A 22,438-nucleotide genomic window follows, 5' to 3' on the forward strand; every position below is an offset into this window, starting at 1 on the left:
GGTGGTGGTGATCCCCCCAACATCTTGATGATTAAAATGATTACCTCACATCAATGCTCCTCCAGAATCTAGTAGAAAGCCTTCCTCCCTGGACAGTGGAGAGGGTTACTCCAACAAAAGCAATTAATGAATGAGAAATGAACGAGCAGGTGTCCCAATACTTTTGTCCATATAGTGTGTCAATCAGGATTTCACACAAATATGACGCAGGTTATGGCCACAGTCGTGAGGTTCATGGATTTCCGGTGGGGTGTCAGAGCTTTTAGCAGAGGGGAGACACCAGCTGGACCCCAGCTTGAGTTCCTCATGGCTGGTTATGATGGGACTGTTCCCCTAACCAACAGTCTGCAGTCTGATCTTCAGGATGTGAGTGCTTGTGGATCTCAGGTCACTTTCCCGTGCGACTGGAATGAATGTTTTCAGTAAGATGATAAGGTTTTGTCTGATGCCTGTGAGAATGTTTTGTCTCCCAACGCACTTCAGGTCATGACCCCGAGCTGCTGCCCTGAGAACCCCATTAAGACGCTTCCTTAAATCAACTACAGCCCTTCTTCAGAACCAGCGATAAAAAAACAACCACACACTTTTTCCACATTCTCCTGACTGGACGCCTGGGTGGGTCACTGATGAGAAGATCAAAAAAAGGCTGCTTTTCGATTAAACTGCTGCACTGGCCCCTCAGAATGGGTGGGTCCTAAAAGTGACCATAAAGCTGGAAGTGGAATTTCTTCTCTTAGCCTGAGTCACACAATGTTAAAAGCATTATGAACTCGGTACATCAGCCCAAACCCTGCCCAACCCCCTTATGACTGATGGCAACAGTTCTGATAGGCCAATCATCGTGTGGCCTAGTGGGGTCAACCCAGGTCGGTCCAGTAGATCACATGCTTTGTATCTATCTGAGCTTACCAGTTTGCCACTTATTGTAGGAACAGGGAAGTTCAGGATTGTCCATTGGGGATGTCCCTCCACTCGTCTTTCCTTGGACCCACCAGAGTCAGGATTGAGTTATCTGGCTAAACTGAGAAGACCTGTTTGTGTGAAATATCCCGAACGATGCTGCTATTGGTTGGGTTGGGTCTCCTTGCTGAATCAACTTACAGTGCTCTACTGTAATTCAATAATCGTCAAATTGAATCCCTTTCATTTACTGAAGCTACTCCGGACCCTAACCGGACCCCAGTGGAGGAACTGTGGAGTAAGCACACTCACATCACTCATGCAGTTAATGAGGAACACTGTACTTCATATTAAGACAAAAAGGAAACACCACTTTTACACATGGGCTTCAAAACATTTCCACACACACTTCAAGGGGGGGTTTCACATGTTCCATAATTCAGTGGTTAAGCTGTCCATCAACGGTGGAGGGATGCTGACACGGACACAAAGCAGTCCCCGAATTAAGCTAGGCGTGTAGGTCCGCTGGTGGTTTTTGATAAGTGCATAAAATGTCTTAAGTCTCCACAACGAGCCATTTCACACCGAACCCCAACTCTGAAAGACTTCACACCTCAACCACTGAATTATGCAGAAAGTCTGAAAAAAACAAAACAAAAAAAAAAAAAACTGCCCCTTACAGAAACTTCACAGGAGAAAGGACACAACACTGGTTACGTAACGATTTACAAACTGCATCAGATTTAACACATGGCCTTACTGAGAGGACAGACCAGGGGTCCCTGGGACCATGTTATGCAGATTTTTGTGCATTGCCTCATCAAGCAAACCAGAATCCCCTCAATAACTAACTGACCTCTGCTAAATTTGCTAATTAGGCTAACAGCTCTAGGTGAGGTTGGCTAGATGTATACTACTCTGGCTGATGTTAGATGTTAAGTCTAGCTGATGTTGGCTAGATGTTAACTACTCTGGCTGATGTTGGCTAGATGTTAACTACTCTTTCTGATGTTAGATGTTAAGTCTAGCTGATGTTGGCTAGATGTTAACTACTCTGGCTGATGTTAGATGTTAAGTCTAGCTGATGTTAGCTAGATGGTAACTACTCTAGCTGATGTTGGCTAGATGGTAACTACTCTAGCTGATGTTGGCTAGATGTTAACTACTCTAGCTGTTAGCTCGATGTTAACTACTCTAGCTGATGTTGGCTAGATGTGAACTACTCTAGCTGATGTTAGATGCTTACTACTCTGGCTGATGTTAGCTAGATTCTAACTACTCTAGCTGATGTTGGCTAGATGTTAACTACTCTGGCTTTGAGTGTCTCATAGCTCCATCATAGGAAGTTAGTACACCTAATAGTTATGGGTACACTGCCTGCTGAGTTCTGAGGCCTAAAGATAGAATGGTCCATCAACGGTGGAGATGTTAGATGTTAACTACTGGCTGATGTTAGCTAGATTCTGACTACGCTAGCTAATGTTGGCTAGATGTTAACTACTCTGGCTGATGTTGGCTAGATGTTAACTACTCTGGCTGATGTTGGCTAGATGTTCATCACTCTAGCTGATGTTGGCTAGATGTTAGTTAGATGTTTACTACTTTAGCTAATATTAGCTCCAGAAAAAAAAACTACATGGCATGTGACAAACTAACATGGCATGCGAAAAGACATGGCAAGGTCTTTCTGACATATCGGTTAGCTTTCATTCTTAATAAAACGGGAAATACATTTCGGAGGGACTTCGTGGACATTTTCCAGCTAACAGTAGGTCATTAATGCTGCATAATAGGGAAAACACAAAAATGTGCAGAACATGGTGTCCACAGAACTGACTTTGGAACCCCCTGATGTCCTACGGTGTGACTCGAGGAGTAAAACAGCCCAACACATCCCCCCCCATCGTGAATTCACAATCTTAACTCTTCAGTTTCACAAACATCTACCTTTTCAGAGCTCAAACAGCAGAAATTCATCTCATCTTCAGATCAACACAGTTCCTATCAGTCCAGTCCAGCAGAAGCCAGGGTCGATGTGTAAACTCTCCTGATGAAAGCACCAAGAACGGTCCTGGACGTTACCTTTAATTTAGCTGTTTTGTCTTCTTTGTTTTTTTTCAAGGAACAAAGGCAGAAGCAGCAGGGAGCATCAACTAAGTACCATTTCATAGCATCACCAAGCGCAAACATCTGAACACGCAAATCTCTGAGATTTTACAACAGAACGAAAACGTTGGACGGGTCCCACACCCTCCACCTCCACCCATCCTGAACTTTCACAGCTGCTTCGACAGTTCAAGTCCCCAGAGCTTCTCGAAGAGACCCCAGCCCCTCGGTTCAGTGGCTCCTCGTCTCCAGCTGCATTTATGTGGAGTTAGAGATGCTTCCACTGCCTAAGATGGCAGCCAGGATGATGATGACCAGGATGATCACGACGGCACCGACTGCGATCAGCTTCCACTTCATGTTCTCGAATCTCTTCTTCTGTTTCACTTGCACCGCTGTCTTGCAAAACACCTTGCTCTGAAAACAGACAGGAACAGTCACTTTACGGTGATGTGGGAACTACCTGACCTGGCTGACCAAATTCAAGGCAAATACAAACACTGGGTTAGGAGCTTGGTTCATTCGTCTCATGGCGAGAAAGGAAATAGCTTTCTAAAATTAACCCCGTCAGCTAAAATCAGGATGTAAATCGTACATTCTTTTTCCCTTAAACCCCACCTAGAGCTAGAGCCACCTATTTATAGACTCCAATATGACATTTCCTGCTGTTTCCCTGCTCACCGCCGGACCTTGGAACCCTTGGAAGCGCCGTTATTAAGAGGAGCGAAGTCTGCAGAGGGCCAAAAAATCATGATTAGTGTGTTCAGGGGGCTTCCTGACTTCCGTCCAGACGGCCGTAAAACGGGGGGGGGGTTGATGTCCGCCCGGCCGCCAGGGGCATACGAAATGCAAACAAGTGGCTTACATAAAGAAGAACTAACAATAGAAAACTGAGAGAGACTACGCAAAATGTAGGGAATTTTACTCTGAGTCAACTTTCCTCGCAACTTCCAGACTTGTGGAAATATACTGAAATAAGTGAGCCATAAACAATAAAACTAATAACATATTTATAAGAAAAAAAAAACAACAAAACATGGCTGTATCAAGATCGTAGGTCAGTCTGGGGTTTTTTGGACAAAAATTCATTTTCATTATTTATTACTTGGACCACTGCTGGATGTGCGATTCATCCAAACAGCCAAAGAAACTCCAGAACTAGAGTAGTAAATTAAGAAATCCTATTATTTACAAGCTCAGGTGCAAATTTACCTGTCAGTTTAGCTACGGTTGCCACTGTCAGGCTTCAAATAACCTTTAATAACACCAAAACTAACAAAATCTAGCTAAAGTTACAGAGTTTTTGGAAGAGTAAGATGGATTAGCGATTACGCTAGCTGAATAAACCCATTTGTTTACCTTCTGCGTATGTCAGTTTTGCAATGTTTTCAAAAATGAGGCTTTTATTACAAAGAAATCCCTTGACGTGAAGCGTACCACAGTAAACGTGGCGTTTAAAAGAAAGAAGAACAACAACGTGAAATGGTTAGCTAGCATGTAGTTAGCATAGTATGTATGCTAGCGAGGGCAACAGCTAATCTAGCTCAAGCTGGTCAGTTTAGCTAGAAAATAGGCTTTTATTACTAGGGTAGGATGGATTAGCGATAACGCAAGTTTAAGAAAACTATTTGTTTACTATTTGTTTATGTGTGTAACTCATGTAACGGTCAGTTTTGCTACAGTTTTGCTACAAAAATGAGGCTTTTATTACAGAAACAACTTAAATGTTTGTCTACTATGTGGATCGATAGCAAGTATGCTAGCACAGTCACTGTTCTTGCTGAAGTTTTGATAGGTCTAGGTTACTTATTATGTTATAATGCTAAAGACATATCGACTACATGCCCTTAGACCCTAAACACTGTGTTTACGACATAACGTCAGTTCTGTTTCATCCATGATTCGTTTCCTTTTAGCGCCACTTTGATGGTATTTACTTTACTGATCGGTTTATTTAGTCCCGAAGCGACTTCTGAACATTTATCGGCCTATGAGGCCTAATTTCAACAACGAGCCCTTTCATGAGAGTATTGCAGTATTGCAAATGCCAATAGTGTGGTAGCAATTAGCATTCTGCACATTCTGCAGCTCTGGACGTGTGCCTTCACCTTCTTTTCCAGCTCGTCGGCTCTGTTCTCCAGCTCGCCCAGCTTGCCCTCTCGTTCCCTGGCCTTGTTCACGTTGTCCAGCATGATGATCGTCACCTCGTCAACGTCCTTCTGGGCCTGCTTCAGCCGGCTTTGCCCGTTCTCCTGCATAGAAAAGCACAATGGTTAGCATCAGGATGACGGGGTCAAGGCTGGGAGCAGTGGGTTTGGCCGCTGGAGAGGAGACAGGACGGTGAAATGGGACGTGACCAGATAGCAGGTCAGGGGGACTGGAAAACCGGTGTGGAGCAAAGAACAGGTCGAGACCCCCAAGGAGGACAGGACAGGACGGAAAATGAAAGGAAAGGGCCGGACAAACGATGAATGAAATATAGATTAGCGTCAGACGGTCAGTTCAACTCCTAGGGCCAAATTAATCTGTCAGCATATTTGTGGGCATAAAGTGAACCAGTGCACTAGGGGGCAGTGTCCAACAAAAGAGACGAAGATAAAAAGGCGTGTATAAAGTTTACATGTAGGTTCACTGGATGGTAAATAAAATGGCTGCAGTGCTGTGAAGCACTGGTTTCGTACTTCTTGCTGTAATATGACTGTCTGCCAGTCCTCAGCTGCTCCAAAGGTTGCTTGAACCACATCTCTGCACACCTGCATGTTGTGTAGTCGAGATGAGCGGGCGGTGTACACACTGTGGTCTCTGCAAGCTACGCTTACCCATGAGGTCCTTTTTATCTTCGCATGCATCTTTGCAAAAACGCACGTCAGCTTGTAGAAGCAGCGGTTACCTGTTAACGGTAACAACTTTCATGGCTGTGAGTGGGGTTGTCATTATGTAATCATGAAGGGTCGAAATCCTGAGAATATAAATGAATATTTGGACAAATCAAAATATTATTATTGACAAAATTAGTCAAATGCCTTAGAAAATAAATCAGTAATTTGACAAAAATCAGTCAAACCCTCGGTGATTAGAGCGTTGGGCTATCGATAACAGGGTTGTGGGTTCGATTCCCAGGCTTGGCATGCTGCCACTGTTGGGCCCTTGAGCAAGGCCCTTTACCCTCTCTGCTCCCCGGGCGCTGGAGTTGGCTGCCCACCTCTCTGTGTGTGTGTGTGTACTCACTGCCCCTAGTTCACTAGTGTGTGTGTGTGTGTGTGTGTGTGTGTGTTCACTACCACAGATGTACACTGTACAGTGACAAATACGTGCACCTTTAACCTTTATCACAGGAACCGCTTAGCAACACCATAGAAACAATGTGGACCAACCATGTGTTTCTTTTGGATCGTGTCAGAGTTAATATTGACCTGACTACAGATCACAATCACAGGCCGCTGTGGGCCTCGCAACCGACATGGCCATACAGTAGTAGTACTAGCTCTTTGGCTTATAAGTGGAACCCCTTTTGCTGCTGTATTCAACCCGCTCGGGTTCCCCTAGTCCTCTAAGGAACCTCTTGCTCAGCTGCTCAGGCTCGTATTATAACCTGAATGGTTTCGGACTCGTAGCTCAACACATCGAGCAGGGAACAGCCTGCAGTTCAGTCCGTCTGTCCCAACTGTCCCAGCGCTCCCGCTCTTAGGGGTTGACCTGGTTTCCAAGAAGTGGCTTTAGGGGCCTAAACGTCACCCTGGGAACGGATCACATCTGCACGAAGCCTCCCAACTTGTCGGAGAGTTTGTACTCTCTCCAAACAGATGTGTTGCACACAACAAAACAACACATTTGTGTTGCGTCAGCGGTTGCATACTTCTAACACGAGAGTGAGGGCCACCCAGGGAGACCCGAGGATCGCTGCCACCAGCAGCCGGAGCCTGAGAGAGCACAAGTGGCCTTGCGGTCTCCAGGGGTGGGGGGTGATGGCTCTTCCTCTCCACACATTACTTCGGTGTGATGCGTCTGGTAGCCGATGCATCAGAGCTTGTGCATGTGTCAGTCCTCAACCTTACAGTGCAACATGTGATAGGGGGCGGGTACTAACAGTGGGTTAGAAAATTAGGCGAAAACGAGGGCTGCCATGATTTTAGGTTTTTAGGTCTGTAAAACACTTCAGTTCAAATAACAAATGCCTTCCCTCATTACAATGGGATACATGACCTAGGGTCAGTCATTCGGATCAATCAAATCAAGCAGTTTCAGGTCTGTAGGGCATTCCTTTAGGACAGACTAGCAGCACTCAAGAAGCACAGTCCCGGGTCTACTTGGAACAGCCCACAGGAATACTAATGAATAGTCCCATTATAGTTTCATGGCAGCAACTACAGATGCATCAGAACGTCAGCGGAGATCCTCAGGGTTAAAGAGGTTGTTTTCTGGAATCGCTGAGCACTTCTGGAGAGTTCTGATCGCTGTAAACTTGGGGAATGTGATTCTGGAAGCGTGCCCCTCCGTTCCTTCTCCTTTTCCCCCTGCGGCTCACTTGGCTGAACCCAGCTGAACAACAGACAAATGGACAAACAGGCTACCGCCACTCACAACGCAGCCATTGTGATCGCCGCAAGGGTCAGGACTCTGAAACGCACGCATTTAAAGATGCTGATCTCCTCGGGCCTCGCCAGCTTTCTGCCAAACAAAGAGAGACGTATATTACCCAAGCTCTGACCTCCCTGCCTCCTGCCCGTCCCCTCCGTCTCGGCGCTGGGGGAGGAAGCCAGGGGTTCAGGAGTCACGGCCGCAGTGGCGGGCGACCCGCAAGAGCCGGGAAACTGTCAGCCAGGAGATGAACGGACATCCCAGCAAACCTGAGTCATTTTTCATGTTCATAAACAGCACACGCCTCCCAGGCACAATAACAGGAAACAGCCGCAGGTGAGCGTTATGACAGCGAAAACCCCTTTCCAAGACCACAGTGACAAATGGAGATCAAGCCTGCGCTCGCTGGGCTCATTCCGGGTTCGCTCAAGTGAAGTCTGAAATCCGGAGTGTTTCCAAAGCCTCACAAATAAATAACATCTGTAATGATGTCCATTCCAAGCTCCGTTCCATTTACATCCCTAATGGGATTCTGGAATTGGATTCTTCCTACGTCCTAATATAACAGCAGAATTCCGAAGTCATTCAAATCCGATTCTGGAATTCCGAATGGGACCGAAGTGTTTCCAGAGTCTACTGTGACATCACAAATAAATAACATCTGTAATTGTGTCCATTCCAAGCTCCATTCCATTTACATTCCTAATGGGATTCTGGAATTGGATTCTTACTACGTCCTAATATAACAGCAGAATTCCGAAGTCGTTCAAATCTGATTCTGGAATTCCTGATGTGGTCCAGGATTTGGCCTGCTACTAGACCCCTACTGTGACATCATAAACAAAAATGTGTGATTGTGTTCAGTCCGGGTCCATCTGAATGAATTCTGGAATTCCCACCGGTGTTCAGGACCTGGACGGAACTACAAAGGGCTCTTTCTTCGAGGCTTTAGTATTACCACTGACATGTATTAACCTTCATTCCTCCTACATTTTAACAATACTGAATGTACTCGGCGTATGAATGGGCAATGGCAGGATATGCCTTTCCATCACTTCCCTCCGTAGCCTCTTTCCTTCCTTTCTGCTGTCCTCTCTTATTCTCCTTTTCCTTTTTGACTTTAAAAAGCTCTCAGAGAACCTGGAATTTCCTCAGTGCTCCCCCCTGGCTACTTTACATTCTCATTCACCGCTGTCTCCAGCCTCCGTCATCAAAGTGCATCAAGTGGACAGATCAATAAAGACGAGAGTCTCCCCCGCGTTGCCAAGTCCAGCACATATGTCCAATTACTTTTACAATTCCAAGATTTCCTTTAAAAATCCATTCCATTATTTGCCTTCTTCTCACATTATTATCATAATTGCAGAAGTCTTACCTTATGATAGCCATAGCTGTGTGTCTTCAACTGACATTACCATCAAATAATTCCTTTCATAATTCAATTACCTCATGCTTCCATAGTTTGTTGTTAGTTTTTCCCTGACATTATCATTCCACCTGCCGTTATTATTATTATCATTGCTTTCTCGGAATTCCGCTGAGATCATGTCTCCCACAGACCTTATCATCTCATTATTCCTTTCATGATTCAATTATTATATACTAACAATTCCACTGTTTTGTGTTGCCCAGTGACATTATCCCATTATTCCCTTCATAATTCCATTACTATCTCGGAATTCCACTGTGATTATATCTAGTACGGAGTTCATCATCTCATTATTCCTTTAAGAATTGAATTTTTATGCCATTATTCCATAGTTTTTGTCTTCTACGGACATTACACTTCCAATATTCCACACTATTCCACGTCTAGTTTGTTATTATTCATTTCATAGCTCTCCAAATACGTTATTACTCCACTGTGACTTCATGATTATACTATTCCACTTTTGATAATTCCATTATTCCATTATTCTATTAGTCTTTTACTGACATTATAACCGTTATCAGTATTGTTCCATGGCTACAGTCACTTTGTGGGATCTGCTGTAAAGCTTATGACAGCCTGTTAGATAAATAAACACACATGTGTGTGTGTGTGTGTGTTGTAGCTTAGTCTTATGCAAGGCTGCTGTTTAACTAGAGACATGCAGGAGGCCTAAGTTAACCTGCCTGTATTTAATGGGTCAGGGACAAAATACACTGGAGCTGAACTGACCCCACAGACCACAGCCGGACACAGCAGACCATATCAGACCACATTAGGCTGCATGAAGGAAAGCAAGGAGAACTTACCATGTTTGTCCCACAGTGTGTGTGTGTGTGTGTGTGCTCTTAACGCAGAGTGGTCCCCCGCTTCACTACAGCATCTGAAAGACAAAAGAAGCCCACCCGAGACCCTCTACAAGCTGATCCGCGCTTCAAGGGGCCTGGCTTGACTTGTCTCTCTCCGTCGCAACTTGAACGTGAAAACTTTCCTCGTCGCTTCGCCTGCCAGTGACACCGCAGACACACGCCGCTCGGTTTCGTTTCCCACCCCTAATGAGACAGGCCCCGCCCCTGCTGCGCTGCGATTGGCTGTTTCTTCACGCTCGTAGGCAGCCTGGCGTGGAGAGCCAGTGCGAGCGCGGGTGGGGGGAGGGGCTTGGAACGGAAAACGGGTGGGAGAGATATATATACACGAAAATATATCCACAAAATCATCACAAAACATACTATATTCTTAACATTATTATTTATATATTATTACTATATTATTTATTATCACGACTGAAAACAGTGCGGTCGAGTCAGCTTTGAGTAGAAATAAATAAATAAATATAAAAATATTGTCTTTGAGTTGACTCGCCTTTGTCCGTTACGGTGTCGATATCATTTATTTTAATCGATTTTAATCCGTGTACATTAATTCATCATAAAAATCAAGCATTTATCTCTTTTTTTTTTCTGGTTAAAGAAATATTTAATATTTAAAACAGGCGAGTTTGCCCGAATACGGGTGGGTTTAAAAAAAAACACGCCCATCAAGCCTCGATCAAGTTTCATGAGCAGGCTGTTCGCTGTTGCGTTTGCTAAACACCCCAAAATCCAACATTTGACGTCTTTAAAGTCTCACAGATGGAGTAATCAGCGTCCAAAAAAAAGCAGAGCTCTCTGTGTTGGAGATGTTGGTGATATTTCTGCATTTCATCTGAGCTTTAGTCAGTCTGGAAAGACCCTGACAAGCCCCCCTCCAGTTCTGTCAGTTCCTGTGGCCTCATGGCAGGAAGCCGCTATCTGACATTACGGCCCACTTTCAGGACTGGATAAGCGGTTTGTAGTGCATTGCTCTGGAGGCTATTGAGTATTTGTATTTTGTATATATTTTTTTTGTGCTTATATTTCTATATTTTCATATTTTTATATTTTATTCTTTAACTTAAATGTAACTTATTCTATTTTTTTATTTATTTTATTTTTATTTTTGCACTTTTGCACTTTACTTCATTAAGTTAAGGTTTAGTTAAGTTTAAATGTAGATTTTTATTGTATAGCTTGATGTGGGCAGACTCATAAAAGCATTTCACTGCAAGTTATACTGTGTATGACGATGTATGTGACAAATAAAATTTGATTTGAGGTTCTGGAGGTAGAAATAAATAATAATAAAAAAAAGTTCTACAACTTTTTGAAGATATTTAACTTCTCTCGTGAGGTGTTTCGTGTTTTTCGGAGAGTTTTTCGGAGCGTGATTAGACCCCTGAGGCACCCAGACTCAAAGTAAGTGTTTCTAAAACACTGGCCAGTGAGTGGAAGTGCAAGGTACTAAGCCAACATGCTCACGTGGGGCTAGGTGGGTTCCAGTTGGACTTCCCAAATGGGCCCCATCATTAAAGCCCACCTTAGGCCCTGTATGTGGTGGACAACCTGGATGGGGCCTATGTTTAAGCCTTCCTGGTCCCATCACTGACCCTGGGTGGGCACCCATATGTGGGGCCTACCTGGAAGCCCTTACAGGTCCCACATGGGCATGTTAGCTGGGTAGGCGTTTCTAATAAGGTAGCTATTATATTAACGCTTAGACGGCTGCTCCACACTGAAAGGTTACGTTTGTTAGCACAGAATTAGCAAATACAGGAATACAGTGCGAGATGGGCTTAACTAGCATCCATGCACCCAAATACATAATAAAGTAATACAGCGATTTACTTCAAGTGTACCTTTGAGACAAATAACTCGGGTGACCTTTGATCTTCAAAGGGACGTCACCAGTTAGCGTCACAAAATCTACCGTCAACGTCAACCTGAAGTCTGAATATTCGTGAAGGTAATACAGCATGGACCCCAGATGAAGACCTGTCTATGAGTGTTTAGATGATGTGGCTTATGGCTAAGTGCTAGCTTGGTTGTACTTATTAGCCTATAGCTCTTTGGCTAGGTTAGCACCAGGAAGACGAAGTGGATGATGAAAATAATGCTCATCTGTTAAATATATAACTAAAACAACATCATCGGTATATCTGATTACTTAGCACTACTACGAAGTCCATTAGAACCAGTGAACCAGTAGATGAAGCAAAGCCCTGGAGAGCTGCAACACTAATGATTAGGCTCCAACTTAATGAAGGGGATTTTTCTGAAACATTAGTCACCTTCCAAGTTAGACCAAGACTTGGATTAATACACAACCAGGGAAACATCAGAGTGAGCCTGATTTGAGCTGAATTGTTGTGCTTAAGGCCTGGCTTGGTATTCCCATTTGCCAGTGAGCCATTGGACGGGAATTCCTAAATTACTAAATGGTTAAGACGGAAACCGGGTCATCCCGAGTAGGTTATGTTGAAAAACGCTCCGTTCTAGAGAAACTTGCCCTGTCACAGAATTGTTCACAGTGGTGGTGAATGGAGCCAGACAAAGGCGCTGTGCTTCAGCCTGGCCTACTTTTTGAACGAGGCAGCCAATCGGAACAGAGCTCAAAGCCCCGTTTTATACTATGGCATATGGGTTGTGAATGAAATTCGGACTGTTTTGGTGCACAAACCCGAGAAAAGCAGAGAACAGAAAAACGTGGGCCGTGTTACGTCAGCATGTATTTAATGTCCTGGACTGTCCTTAATTGTCTAACATAAGTGGCACGTGGGCATTTGTTAAACGCAGAAAACAATGGTGTTTTCCATCATGGGCTCATGCCTGTCAAAGTGAAAGTCGAAAACACCCTTGCTGGGGTGTCGAAAGCAGAGCACAGGAAGATGTCGAAACCACATGAAAAAGGAAAAAAAAAAAAAAAGACAAAGAAGAAATGAAATAAACAAAACATGAAGACAGGCGGAGCGCATGCAAGTTTCATGCAAGTTTCCAAAGGCCACCGAGGTTCGTAGCGATTACTCGCAGCAGCGACTTACTACTGTGAATCACTGCAGTGAGACAATGGCATATTCACCCACCCTGGTCACAGCGGCCTACGCTAACTCAGCCTTTTGACCTCTGACACTGCAGGTCTTTTCAGTGGACTGCATGCTTCTGTGCTTGTATTCCCGTACGCCACTGCGCTCAGATGAGCAATGCCTTATCACAGAATACCACGATCAATAACCTCCCACTAGAATGGCACATGATCATTAGGTCACCAGGCCTAATGCCAGGCATGGGCTCGAGGGCTACAAAGCCCCCCCGGTGTTGGTCTGTGGTCCGTAAAGTAACGGAGCTCTGCCCGATGTCTCATCAGTACCCGACCTCACTGATGCTCTCGCTTTCGCTTTCGCTTGAAGGATATAAATGGCTACTGCAGCAAACGTATGGGGCAAATCCCTTATTACCAGAAGAACCATCGGACGAGTAGGTGTCTACAAACTTTTGGACATCATACGGAACCACTGGGAGAGCATGGTGAATGCATGTGTGTGTCTCCCTCTCGTGGCAAACACAGGCCAGTGCCAACATTTGGAAAACTCATCAGTAGGATTTGCTTGATGGAAACTACCTCACCCACACTTCAGCTAGCCAACTCGCGTAGCGGGCAAGCTAGGCGACCAACATTAGCCTCAGCTTTGGTCAATGCAGCCAGCTAGCTCGCAAGTTACCCAAGTTGGCTAGGTTGTGCTGGTGTGGTGTCATATATTAATGATAGACAAACAAAGCTGGGAAGGACGTGGCAAATTATCGGCCCCCATGTTAGCTAGCGCAAGCTTTTCCCTCAGAAGACAACTCAAATCTGTTGTAAACGCGCAGACTTGTATACAGTGCTGAAGAAGTCTGTAGACTTCGAATTTCTGAGGTCTTACAAGGGTTTTTTGGTTGTTAGTTTTTAAGGTGGGGCCCATTTTAAATGCTAATGCTAGCTTCTTTATGCTTGTTAGCCTGTAGCAGTCCTATAGCAGGAATTCCCAATGATTAGCTATATGAAGTATTTCCACAATTTTGGAGAACGTCAAGTAAAGGAAAAACATGGAAATATGTCATTGTGAAGTCTAGCGCTAACCGCTGAGGCTAAGGGAATACTGCACTGTGTATTAAGCTTAGTTAGCGCATTTAGCTAGCTAGCGCGTTAGGATCAGGCATGAGATCCGCTACGCCTCCACATTAGCCATCTTAGCCAGTGATTGTTAAAGTCTAAACTTTAAAAGTCTAAACGTTTTACCTCACGTTAACGTGAGCTACCTTACTAGCGAGCGTGGCTACCTTGCTGGCCAGCTAGCTAGCTAACTTCTGCCCGATTTGGGACCCCCACTTCACTTTACATAAGTGAAGACCGTACTTCTGCATATATATATATATATATATATATATATATATATATATATATATATATATATATATATATATATATATATGAGCATGTGGGAGGAAAAAACACTCAAGTCAAGCTTTAATCATATATTAGCTGTTTATTTTAAAAACATCATTTCAAATTGAAGGCTTTCAGAGTTTATGGACATAGTTCTAGATTCCCATCCAAGGTTGTGGTAATCATCTACAAGTGTCTTTCGTCCCAGCGTGCAGCACCAGACTAAATAAAATAACGAGAAGGAAAACCGAAACCAAATTAGTGAAATCAGGTGGTGTGGCCGCATGGTTGGAAACACCTGCAGATCCTAGCACAGCCCTCACTGGTTTCGGAGACAGACCCACGCCGCAAAAGCCGCATGAGCCCAAAGACTCTAGGCAAAAGATATCTGAAAATGATCCGACATGTGATTTCCATCATGATTTGTAACAAGGAGACACCTAAAACTGCTGGGAACGGGGAATAAAACAATAAATAAACCTCGACATGTAACATTCAGAGAGTAATGGAGCCTACAGCATGCGGTTTCGCTGAAAAGACAGATCCCGAGAGATCAGACAGATCAGACCTTTTAGGCTATTTACAAAAGCCAGCGAGCCTCGACCTCTCCACATGTCCAAGCAGAGCCGGGCATGGGCCGTGATTAGGCCCGGTTTTACAGCTCCGCTTGATGACATTTCAATACTACGATCACCAAATCATTACCATCATCACCATCATCATCATCATCGGCATAACAATGTGCTCTAGACTGAGCGGTTTAAAGCGAAGGAGGTGTGAAAAAACCTTTCCCAGACGAGGAATGTAAAAGAGGTCAGGGGAGTTTCCTTCATAGCATTTAATAAAAAAAGGAAAGGTGACACCAGTGGCTGGAAACTCACACAACAACAAGCTTGATAAAATAAGCTTCAGCCCACAGCACAGCAGGAACGTACGGAGTCAAAGTGCAATATTGCAGTATTGTTCATGTTGGTTTTAACCTAACTACAGCGCCTTTCCAGGGGTCACCGCGGCACGCGGCACACTCCAACAGCGAGAGAAAAACAGAAATGGAGCCCGTCAAACCGTGCGACCGTTCGGTTCACACATACATACGAACCCACTGAGGACTGCATACATCCGCTGTACACATCACCAGCTAGCGTGCAGAGATAGCATCACACCTCGCCTCTGTGGAGCTAGGAAACGATCTGAAACCCACACAGAGGAAAGCTCTCCACAGTTTAAAAGTTAGGTGGGAACTGAATCCACATAGAAGCAACAGCTAACCTCCCAAATTGTAAAAGCGCCCCCCCCTCAAAAAAACAAAAAAAAAACCCCACCTAGCATCTAGCAACGATCTTGAAATCCTAACGATTAGCGCTAATGCTGGCCTACAATCCCTTTAAAGGTTAAAGGTCCATTTCTCTACATTTCCTCAATATGTAACAACTTCTTTAGGTATATATCCTAAAATCCCAACATTTCTATATGCTATCACTATAACCGTAAATAGGGGGCTGGGGTCCCCTAAAGCATCTAAGCTCAAAGATGAGTCTTACATGGTTAAGCGAGCATCACTCGTACCACCGCAAGATGCTTTAGGGCCCAGAAAGTCTAGTATATACGCAACAACGCGCTACGCACTAGGGGCTAGCATGAGGAGGCCAAGCGTACGGCACGTAAAAACGAGCTCTTGATGACCTTTGGTGCCATTAGGAAGCAATTCCGAAGGACGTAGAGAGTCGCCTAGACTTTTTTGTTTGTTTGTTTGTTTTTGTAGTCAATGGTCAATTCATGTAGTTTAAACTTCAGGGGCAAGCATCGCTCCTCCAGCAGCGCCACACACGTGCAGAATTTCGTTTCCCCCCCTGATCAAACACACCTGTAACATTCAGAGGCTACCCAGTGTTTTTTATAATAATAAGAATTCAAAAAAATAAAGTTGAGGTAGGTGCGTCTACGAGGGACTGGCACAAAAACCTGCGGATCCTGTGGCGCTCCGGGAGGAGGACGGCCTCTGTGGACATATAGGACATCTATAGGCTTGCATTTGTGTGTATGTATGCAACGGTTTGGCCAAAAACACAGAATTACAGTAGTTCCCTTATCCCCAATGTCTAGTTGATCGTGTCGCTAATACTAACAAGCAATAGCAGCTTAAAGCTAACCTAAAGCTTGCCTAAATCACCACACGTGTGCCCGAAACCGCGTCTAGACGTGCTCAGGTGTTCATGCGCTGTGCTACTGTTGGCTAATGTGTGCTTTCCTACTGGATTCTAGCCATACAGTGTCAGAAACCACATGAACACCTCCACACGGTCTGAGGAGAGCGTGTGGTGGTTTAGGCCTGCAGTTTGGGACACGCTATTTGCAATAAATTAGCCGTGCAGCTCCAGTGTACAACTAAAGAAGCGAAAACCTGACTGACCACCAGGTGGCCACATGTGGTCCAAGTGGGAAATCGTGTAAATTAAGCCTTTTTTTTTTTGTTTGTTTTTTTTTTTTGGCCGAACCATTGCTTCTAACGTGCTTCTCAATCCAATCACTTGGTGGGTGGTTTGGGAGGTGTGGGCGCGGGGGCACTGGTCGGAATCACTCCGGTGGCCAGCAGGATGATGATCAGCAGGATGACGACGACAACCACCACGATCACCATGATGAGCTTCACGTTCTTACACCAGAACGCGCGAGCCACCTTCTGAGACGTGTGCTTGAAGTTCTGCGCCTGCAGGAAGAAACCGGAGCTTACTTTCGTTTGTGGCGCACACACACACACACACACACACACACACACACACACACACACACACACACACACACACACACACAGCTTCAGCCCGACTGTAACTTCAAGGGTGACGGGACTGAGCTCTGACGACCAAAAGTTTGCGGACACTGCTCTGTTAGCCAGACGTATTGGATGGGATTGTGGACCCACGATCTTGAAGGGTAAAGTTTTGGCACTCATAATTAAGCCCAAAGTTTATGGACAGAGCTCCATTAGCCAAATGTATCGGATGCGCATTTGGGCAAAGGTTTTGGCACCCCACATTTCGGGCCAAATGTTTGTGGAACCAGATCTATTAGTCAAACATATTAGATGAGCTTTTGGGCTAAAGTTTTAGCGCCCAACGTTTTGACCAAAAGTTTGTGGACACAGTTCTATTAGCCAGATGTATTGGATGAGCTTTTGCTGCTAAGGTTTTGGCACGCCACATTTTATGTACCCTAACATTCTGGCTGAGCTTTTGGACCAACCCATCTTTTGGGCTAAAGTTTAAAACCCCACATTTCGGGCCAAAGGTTGTGGACACAGATCGAGAAGTCAAACAAATTAGATGAGGTTTTGGACCAACCATCTTGTGGGCTAAGGTTTTGGCATCCCATCACCGCTGAGCTGCAATCACACTCATTTTTGCACTTGATAAAAAAATAATAATAATAAAAAAAATAAACAGTCAGACAATAAAACAAAAGGAATGAAACTAACAGGCGGAAACAGACAAACTCCAAACTAAACCAGGATTTTTTGCAGTGTTTGCCTAAGGTTGGTTTGATTAGACTTACAATAAGGAAGGCCCATAAAACATTTCCTGCTATTCTGAAAGATATACATTCAGAGCTGTGAAAACAAAGCCTGCAGCTCGTGTTTGGAACACAGGCACGATTATTATTGTGGTTTATTCCGAGGAACCCTCACCCCAGTCTGCAGGTCCCTAGACTTGTCCATCAGATCGTCCAGCCGCTCGCCACGGGCCAGGATCCGATCCACGTTCTGGGTCATGATGTCCTTAACGCCATCCACCTGGGACTGCAGGGTCTTGACCCGGTCCGCTTCCTCCACAGAAGCTGCCGCCGCCCCCTGCTCCTACAAGACAGACATGATGATGATGATGATGATGATGATTTTCACTGAGTATTATGAGAACACACTCACTGACCACTTTATTAGATACACCAACCTTGTGCTTTTACTCACTCGCCACTCCATTAGAAACACCTACACTATATGGACAAAAGTATTGGGACATCTGCTTAGTCGAGTTTATCCTGCTTTTGTTGGAGTAATTGTCTCTGCGGTCCAGGGAAGGCTTTCTACTAGATCTTGGAGGAGCACTGCTGTAAGAATTTGACTGACAGCACACACACACACAGGAATTGTTTTTGAACTGTGTGGTGTAAAGCTGGGAATGGCACATTCCTCACATCACTCATACATGAGGAAGTTTGTCCCAGGCCAGAAATAGCCGTCCTGTCCTGCGCAGACTACCCACACCTGACGTAACCACGAGTGGAGCTTTCAGACAACAGCGGAAACCAGAAAGGCTGCTCCTGCAGATCTGAACTGAACATCTGCTGCTGATTGGACCTCACCCCATCATGACATCAGCTCCTTTTGTTGCATTATCACCAACTGCTTGATTTTTTTCCTCCTGTCAGAAACTCTTTCCTTATACTTCTGCTAACTGCCACTTTATTAGAAACGCCTACCTTGTGGGTCCGATCACTGGCCACTATATATGTATACTTTTTTGTATTTTTATTATCAGCGGCAGCAGGCCAACCTTCCTAGGGGAAATGCTGTAAATGCACCCTTATTCAGGGCAACAAGAAATGGGAATAATAATAATAATTAAAAACTATGACTGCGCTCTATTCTGATTGGTTCCTCTGTATTGTTTCTCATTCAAAAAGCAGTCCAGCAGTCCAGGCTGAACCCTCTATATTCATACATTCATAAATACTAAAGCATCAACAGATATCGCCAACGGTCTATCATTCCCATTATCGAGGCATCCCTGCTTTCTCCTGCCATGGAGAACCACATGTCCAGAGTAGACGGTTCTTAACTTTTTACAATGGGTCAAAAAAATCTGGAGCTGGAGATACCTAGGAGATACTGAAAAAGGAGGCGTCATTCACAGCGATATCAATGACCGTCATTCCAACCACCCAAGCACTTTGACTCAGCTGTGGAGGCAGAGACCCAGACACAGAGGTCTTCCATCAAAGCCAACGATGCCAGCAAAGCCCCCCAGGCACCAGAGTGCTGCTTCTGCACATGCTAAATTACCCTCGAAGAACCCACTGTTTTGAAGAGCGTATGCTACTGGGGCACAGTTAGTAAGAGTAAATGCATCCGTCTGGTAGAAGCGCTAACACTTGAGTGTCAGTGACTGACGAACGTGCTGCAACACTTTCAGGCGGTGAGGACTTCACACCCGCTTATTTCAGTCAGCGCACAACAAACACGCCCCACGTCCCGGGTCAACAACAGCGCCGCCGCCGCCGTCGTCGTCTTTGATCAGCATGGCCCAGAAACCTCAGTGGAGACTACCTGCTGAGGTGGGTGTAGAGCAGAGCTCTCGGACACGCAGCAGCTCGAGAACAAGGCCTGGATATTTACCGTCTGAGCAGCAGCATAAGGATTCTCCATGTAAGCGCTGGGAGAGAACATGACGGCGGGTGAACGAGTGGCTCCGACACCCTGGAGAGTTTCAGCCTTCATAAACAAAAGAAGGTTACCAGGAAACCAAGAACGTCACCACGTATCCCGTACCTCCGGCATCCGAGTGTGTGTGTGTGTGTGCGTTTGTGCACCATTAGGCTATCGCATAACATCTGATAGCACTGAGGGCCTGAAGTCCTGAAGGGAACAATGCAGGGTATTCTGTCTGAGAGCACCAGAGAGAGGCATGGCGAGAACGGGTGGAAGGACAGGAAGCTGGGCGGGTGATACAGCAAAAAAAAATAACGCATCATTTTCACGGCACAGGACGTGTTAATATACATAATAAAAATAAATCAATCAATAACAATACACTAAGGGTGCACCGATATGGGAATTGTGGGCCGACGCCAAAATCCGATATTTGCGATACATAAAGTTATAAATGTAGAAAAACTGAAGAAAACGGCAGTTGCTAGGCTGTTGCTATGACATTCCTGGAGGTTGCTAGGGTGTTGAGCTGCTATGGTATTCCTCCTGACTGCTAAGGCCCTTCAAATGGGTTGTAAAGGCACTGTTAGGTTATTGCTTATATGTTGTTGATAGACGGTTTCTGTGTGGTTGTTAGGGTATCCACAGCGGTGGCTTTGGTGTTGCTGTGATATTCCTGGTGGTTCCTATGATGTGTTAACATTATTAACATGATTAGTCTTAAAATCACTATTATGATAATACAATGATGATAATAACACACCACAGGATCCATCTGAAGTATTACAGCAACCACCAATCAACCACTGCAGATACAGTCACAACCACCTTCCAAGCACCATAGAAACCACCTAGCAACGCCTTAACAAGCGAATATTTGAACACACAAAGCAAACGCACCCATTATTTACAATAACCAAAGACGACATCGTTATAAACTGACAGCTGATAATGATAATGTTGCTATGCGGTTGCTACGGTATTTCAGGTGGTTGCTCTGCTATCCCAGGTGATCGTTATAGCTAGCTTCCAAAGTAGCCCAGGTAGGTGGTCGCTATGCAACGACATGTGGTGTGATATTTTTTTTTTATATTATATATATTAAAAAATGACCCTGTTAATATTTAAATTAGACATCGTTGAAAACAATTTAACGTAAAATAAAATAAAATAAAAATATATATAAATAATAATAACAAATAAATTAGACGTTAAGAAACGAGTTTAACATACGGGTATCTTGTGGACGAGCGAGCTGGCTGGCTAGCTAGCTACCACTTGAGGACCAACGGCCGGTGAGTAGTTGTTAACCGGTCAGCACTTTTTTTTAAACTTTTTTTTTTAAGCAAGAAATTACGAATTAGGTGAGTTTTAAGTGTTTATGGTTGTTTTTAGTACTTTTTGTACATACTAGACTGAATTTGGCTTCGTATTCGGCAGTTTGTGTTGCAATTGTCCGTTCCACCTTAAATGGTGCAGCAGTTACATTCGGGCGCCTGAGGCGCCCGAATGTAACTGCTGCACCATTTAAGGTGGAACGGACAATTGCAACTCCGGGCGAAGTTGGAACCACGAAGGCGGGCCTGCTGTAATCCACACAGCTCTAATCACACACAGCCTCAGATGCTCAATCCACCTGGGCAAACAGAGCTCTCCGATAAAGCTGTCATTACACCCCGAGCAGAAAACACACCAAGAAAGCCACAACAGGAACTTTTCGGAACAACCTGCACCTCCCGGCCTCAACGTTTCCCCCACAAACCTGCTGTTTACTCTATAAACAGCTTCATTTTTTCAAAAAACACGCCATTAACCCCCTCCAAACTTACTTAGTTAGCTAGCTAAGAAGTAGCTAATTAGTTCCCCTGGTTCCTACCATGTTGTTCGGGTCCCCGACTCCCATGGCTTCAGTCTACACGCTGCTTCCCTCCCGCACAACACGGCATTAAACGGGGCAGAAATCGTCCGTAGTTGCTCAGATTTGACGGTAGTTTGAGATGGTTTAAGGAAGGTTGCCGTCGCTGCTCCTGTCGTTTACTTCCTCCTTCTTCTCTCCGCTGTTGGTCTCTTCCCCCTCCGCTTGAATTCCTGAAGAGGCTCTTGCACTACCGACGGCCGCCTGCTGGGGGCGCTGTGGCGGAGGTTCCCTCCTACCTGTTTGTCAGGTATGACCTGTGTGGGGGGTTCTGGATTAAGGAAAGACATGTCGTAAAAAAAAAAAAAAGTTGCTAGGAGACTAAGTGTGTACTGTGTGTACTTGATGGTTGCTGTGGTATTTCAGATGGTTGCTAAGAAGTTGCTAGGTGGGTGCTGTGTTGTTGCTAAGGTGTTTGCTATGGTGTTTCAGGATTTTGCAAGGGTGGTTGCTAAGGTGTTTCAGGGGTTGGCTAAGTGTCTAACTAGGTGCCTTGGTGCTGCTGATTTATGTCTTTGTGGTTGCTATGGTATTTCAGGTAGCTGACAGTGTTGACAGTGTTCCAGGTGGATTTGCTAGGGTGTTTGCTATGGCAGTTGCTATGATATTTCAGGTGGTTGCTGAGGTGTAGCCAAGTAGGCATCATGTTGTTGCTATGGTATGTTGTGGCTAAGGTAGTTGCTAAGGTATTCCAGGATGTTTCCAGGGTGGTTGCTAGTTATCTAAGGGGGTGCGTTGGTGCTGCTGATTTATGTCTTTGTGGTTGCTATGGTATTTCAGGTAGCTGACAGTGTTGACAGTGTTCCAGGTG

General features: G+C 44.8%; 2 protein-coding genes across 3 annotated transcripts; both read right to left on the reverse strand.

The window, feature by feature from the left end:
* Nucleotides 1–1,225: 1,225 nt before the first annotated feature.
* On the reverse strand, nucleotides 1,226–10,040 carry vamp5 (vesicle-associated membrane protein 5). Its single transcript, XM_072664424.1, has 3 exons — nucleotides 9,823–10,040; nucleotides 5,115–5,258; nucleotides 1,226–3,423 (listed from the first exon to the last, which is right to left on the reverse strand). The coding sequence occupies exons 1-3, from the start codon at nucleotides 9,823–9,825 to the stop codon at nucleotides 3,265–3,267; spliced, it is 306 nt and encodes a 101-aa protein (XP_072520525.1). The 5' UTR covers nucleotides 9,826–10,040; the 3' UTR covers nucleotides 1,226–3,264.
* A 4,330-nt stretch (nucleotides 10,041–14,370) lies between these two features.
* Nucleotides 14,371–21,780, reverse strand: vamp8 (vesicle-associated membrane protein 8 (endobrevin)). 2 transcript variants are annotated; one of them, XM_072665092.1, is made up of 3 exons: nucleotides 21,589–21,780; nucleotides 17,973–18,140; nucleotides 14,371–16,997 (listed from the first exon to the last, which is right to left on the reverse strand). In XM_072665092.1, the coding sequence occupies exons 1-3, from the start codon at nucleotides 21,613–21,615 to the stop codon at nucleotides 16,815–16,817; spliced, it is 378 nt and encodes a 125-aa protein (XP_072521193.1). In that variant the 5' UTR covers nucleotides 21,616–21,780; the 3' UTR covers nucleotides 14,371–16,814. The 2 variants fall into 2 exon arrangements, with proteins under 2 accessions (XP_072521193.1, XP_072521194.1); XM_072665093.1 differs by lacking the exon at nucleotides 21,589–21,780 and adding an exon at nucleotides 19,680–19,745.
* Nucleotides 21,781–22,438: the final 658 nt, after the last annotated feature.

This window comes from Salminus brasiliensis, chromosome 20, assembly GCF_030463535.1.
Source record: "Salminus brasiliensis chromosome 20, fSalBra1.hap2, whole genome shotgun sequence".
Classification (NCBI taxonomy): domain Eukaryota; kingdom Metazoa; phylum Chordata; class Actinopteri; order Characiformes; family Bryconidae; genus Salminus; species Salminus brasiliensis.

Excerpts from the sequence above, each read along its gene's own strand:
- vamp5 (XM_072664424.1), bottom strand. Across the intron at positions 3,424-5,114 it reads CCGACGAGCTGGAAAAGAAG|AGCAAGGTGTTTTGCAAGAC; the intron begins GTGAAGGCACAC and ends GTCTGTTTTCAG.
- vamp8 (XM_072665093.1), bottom strand. The coding sequence starts at position 19,730 with ATGTTCTCTCCCAGCGCTTACATGGAGAATCCTTATGCTGCTGCTCAG. Across the intron at positions 18,141-19,679 it reads CTTATGCTGCTGCTCAGACG|GAGCAGGGGGCGGCGGCAGC; the intron begins GTAAATATCCAG and ends TCTGTCTTGTAG. Across the intron at positions 16,998-17,972 it reads CTAGGGACCTGCAGACTGGG|GCGCAGAACTTCAAGCACAC; the intron begins GTGAGGGTTCCT and ends TTCTTCCTGCAG.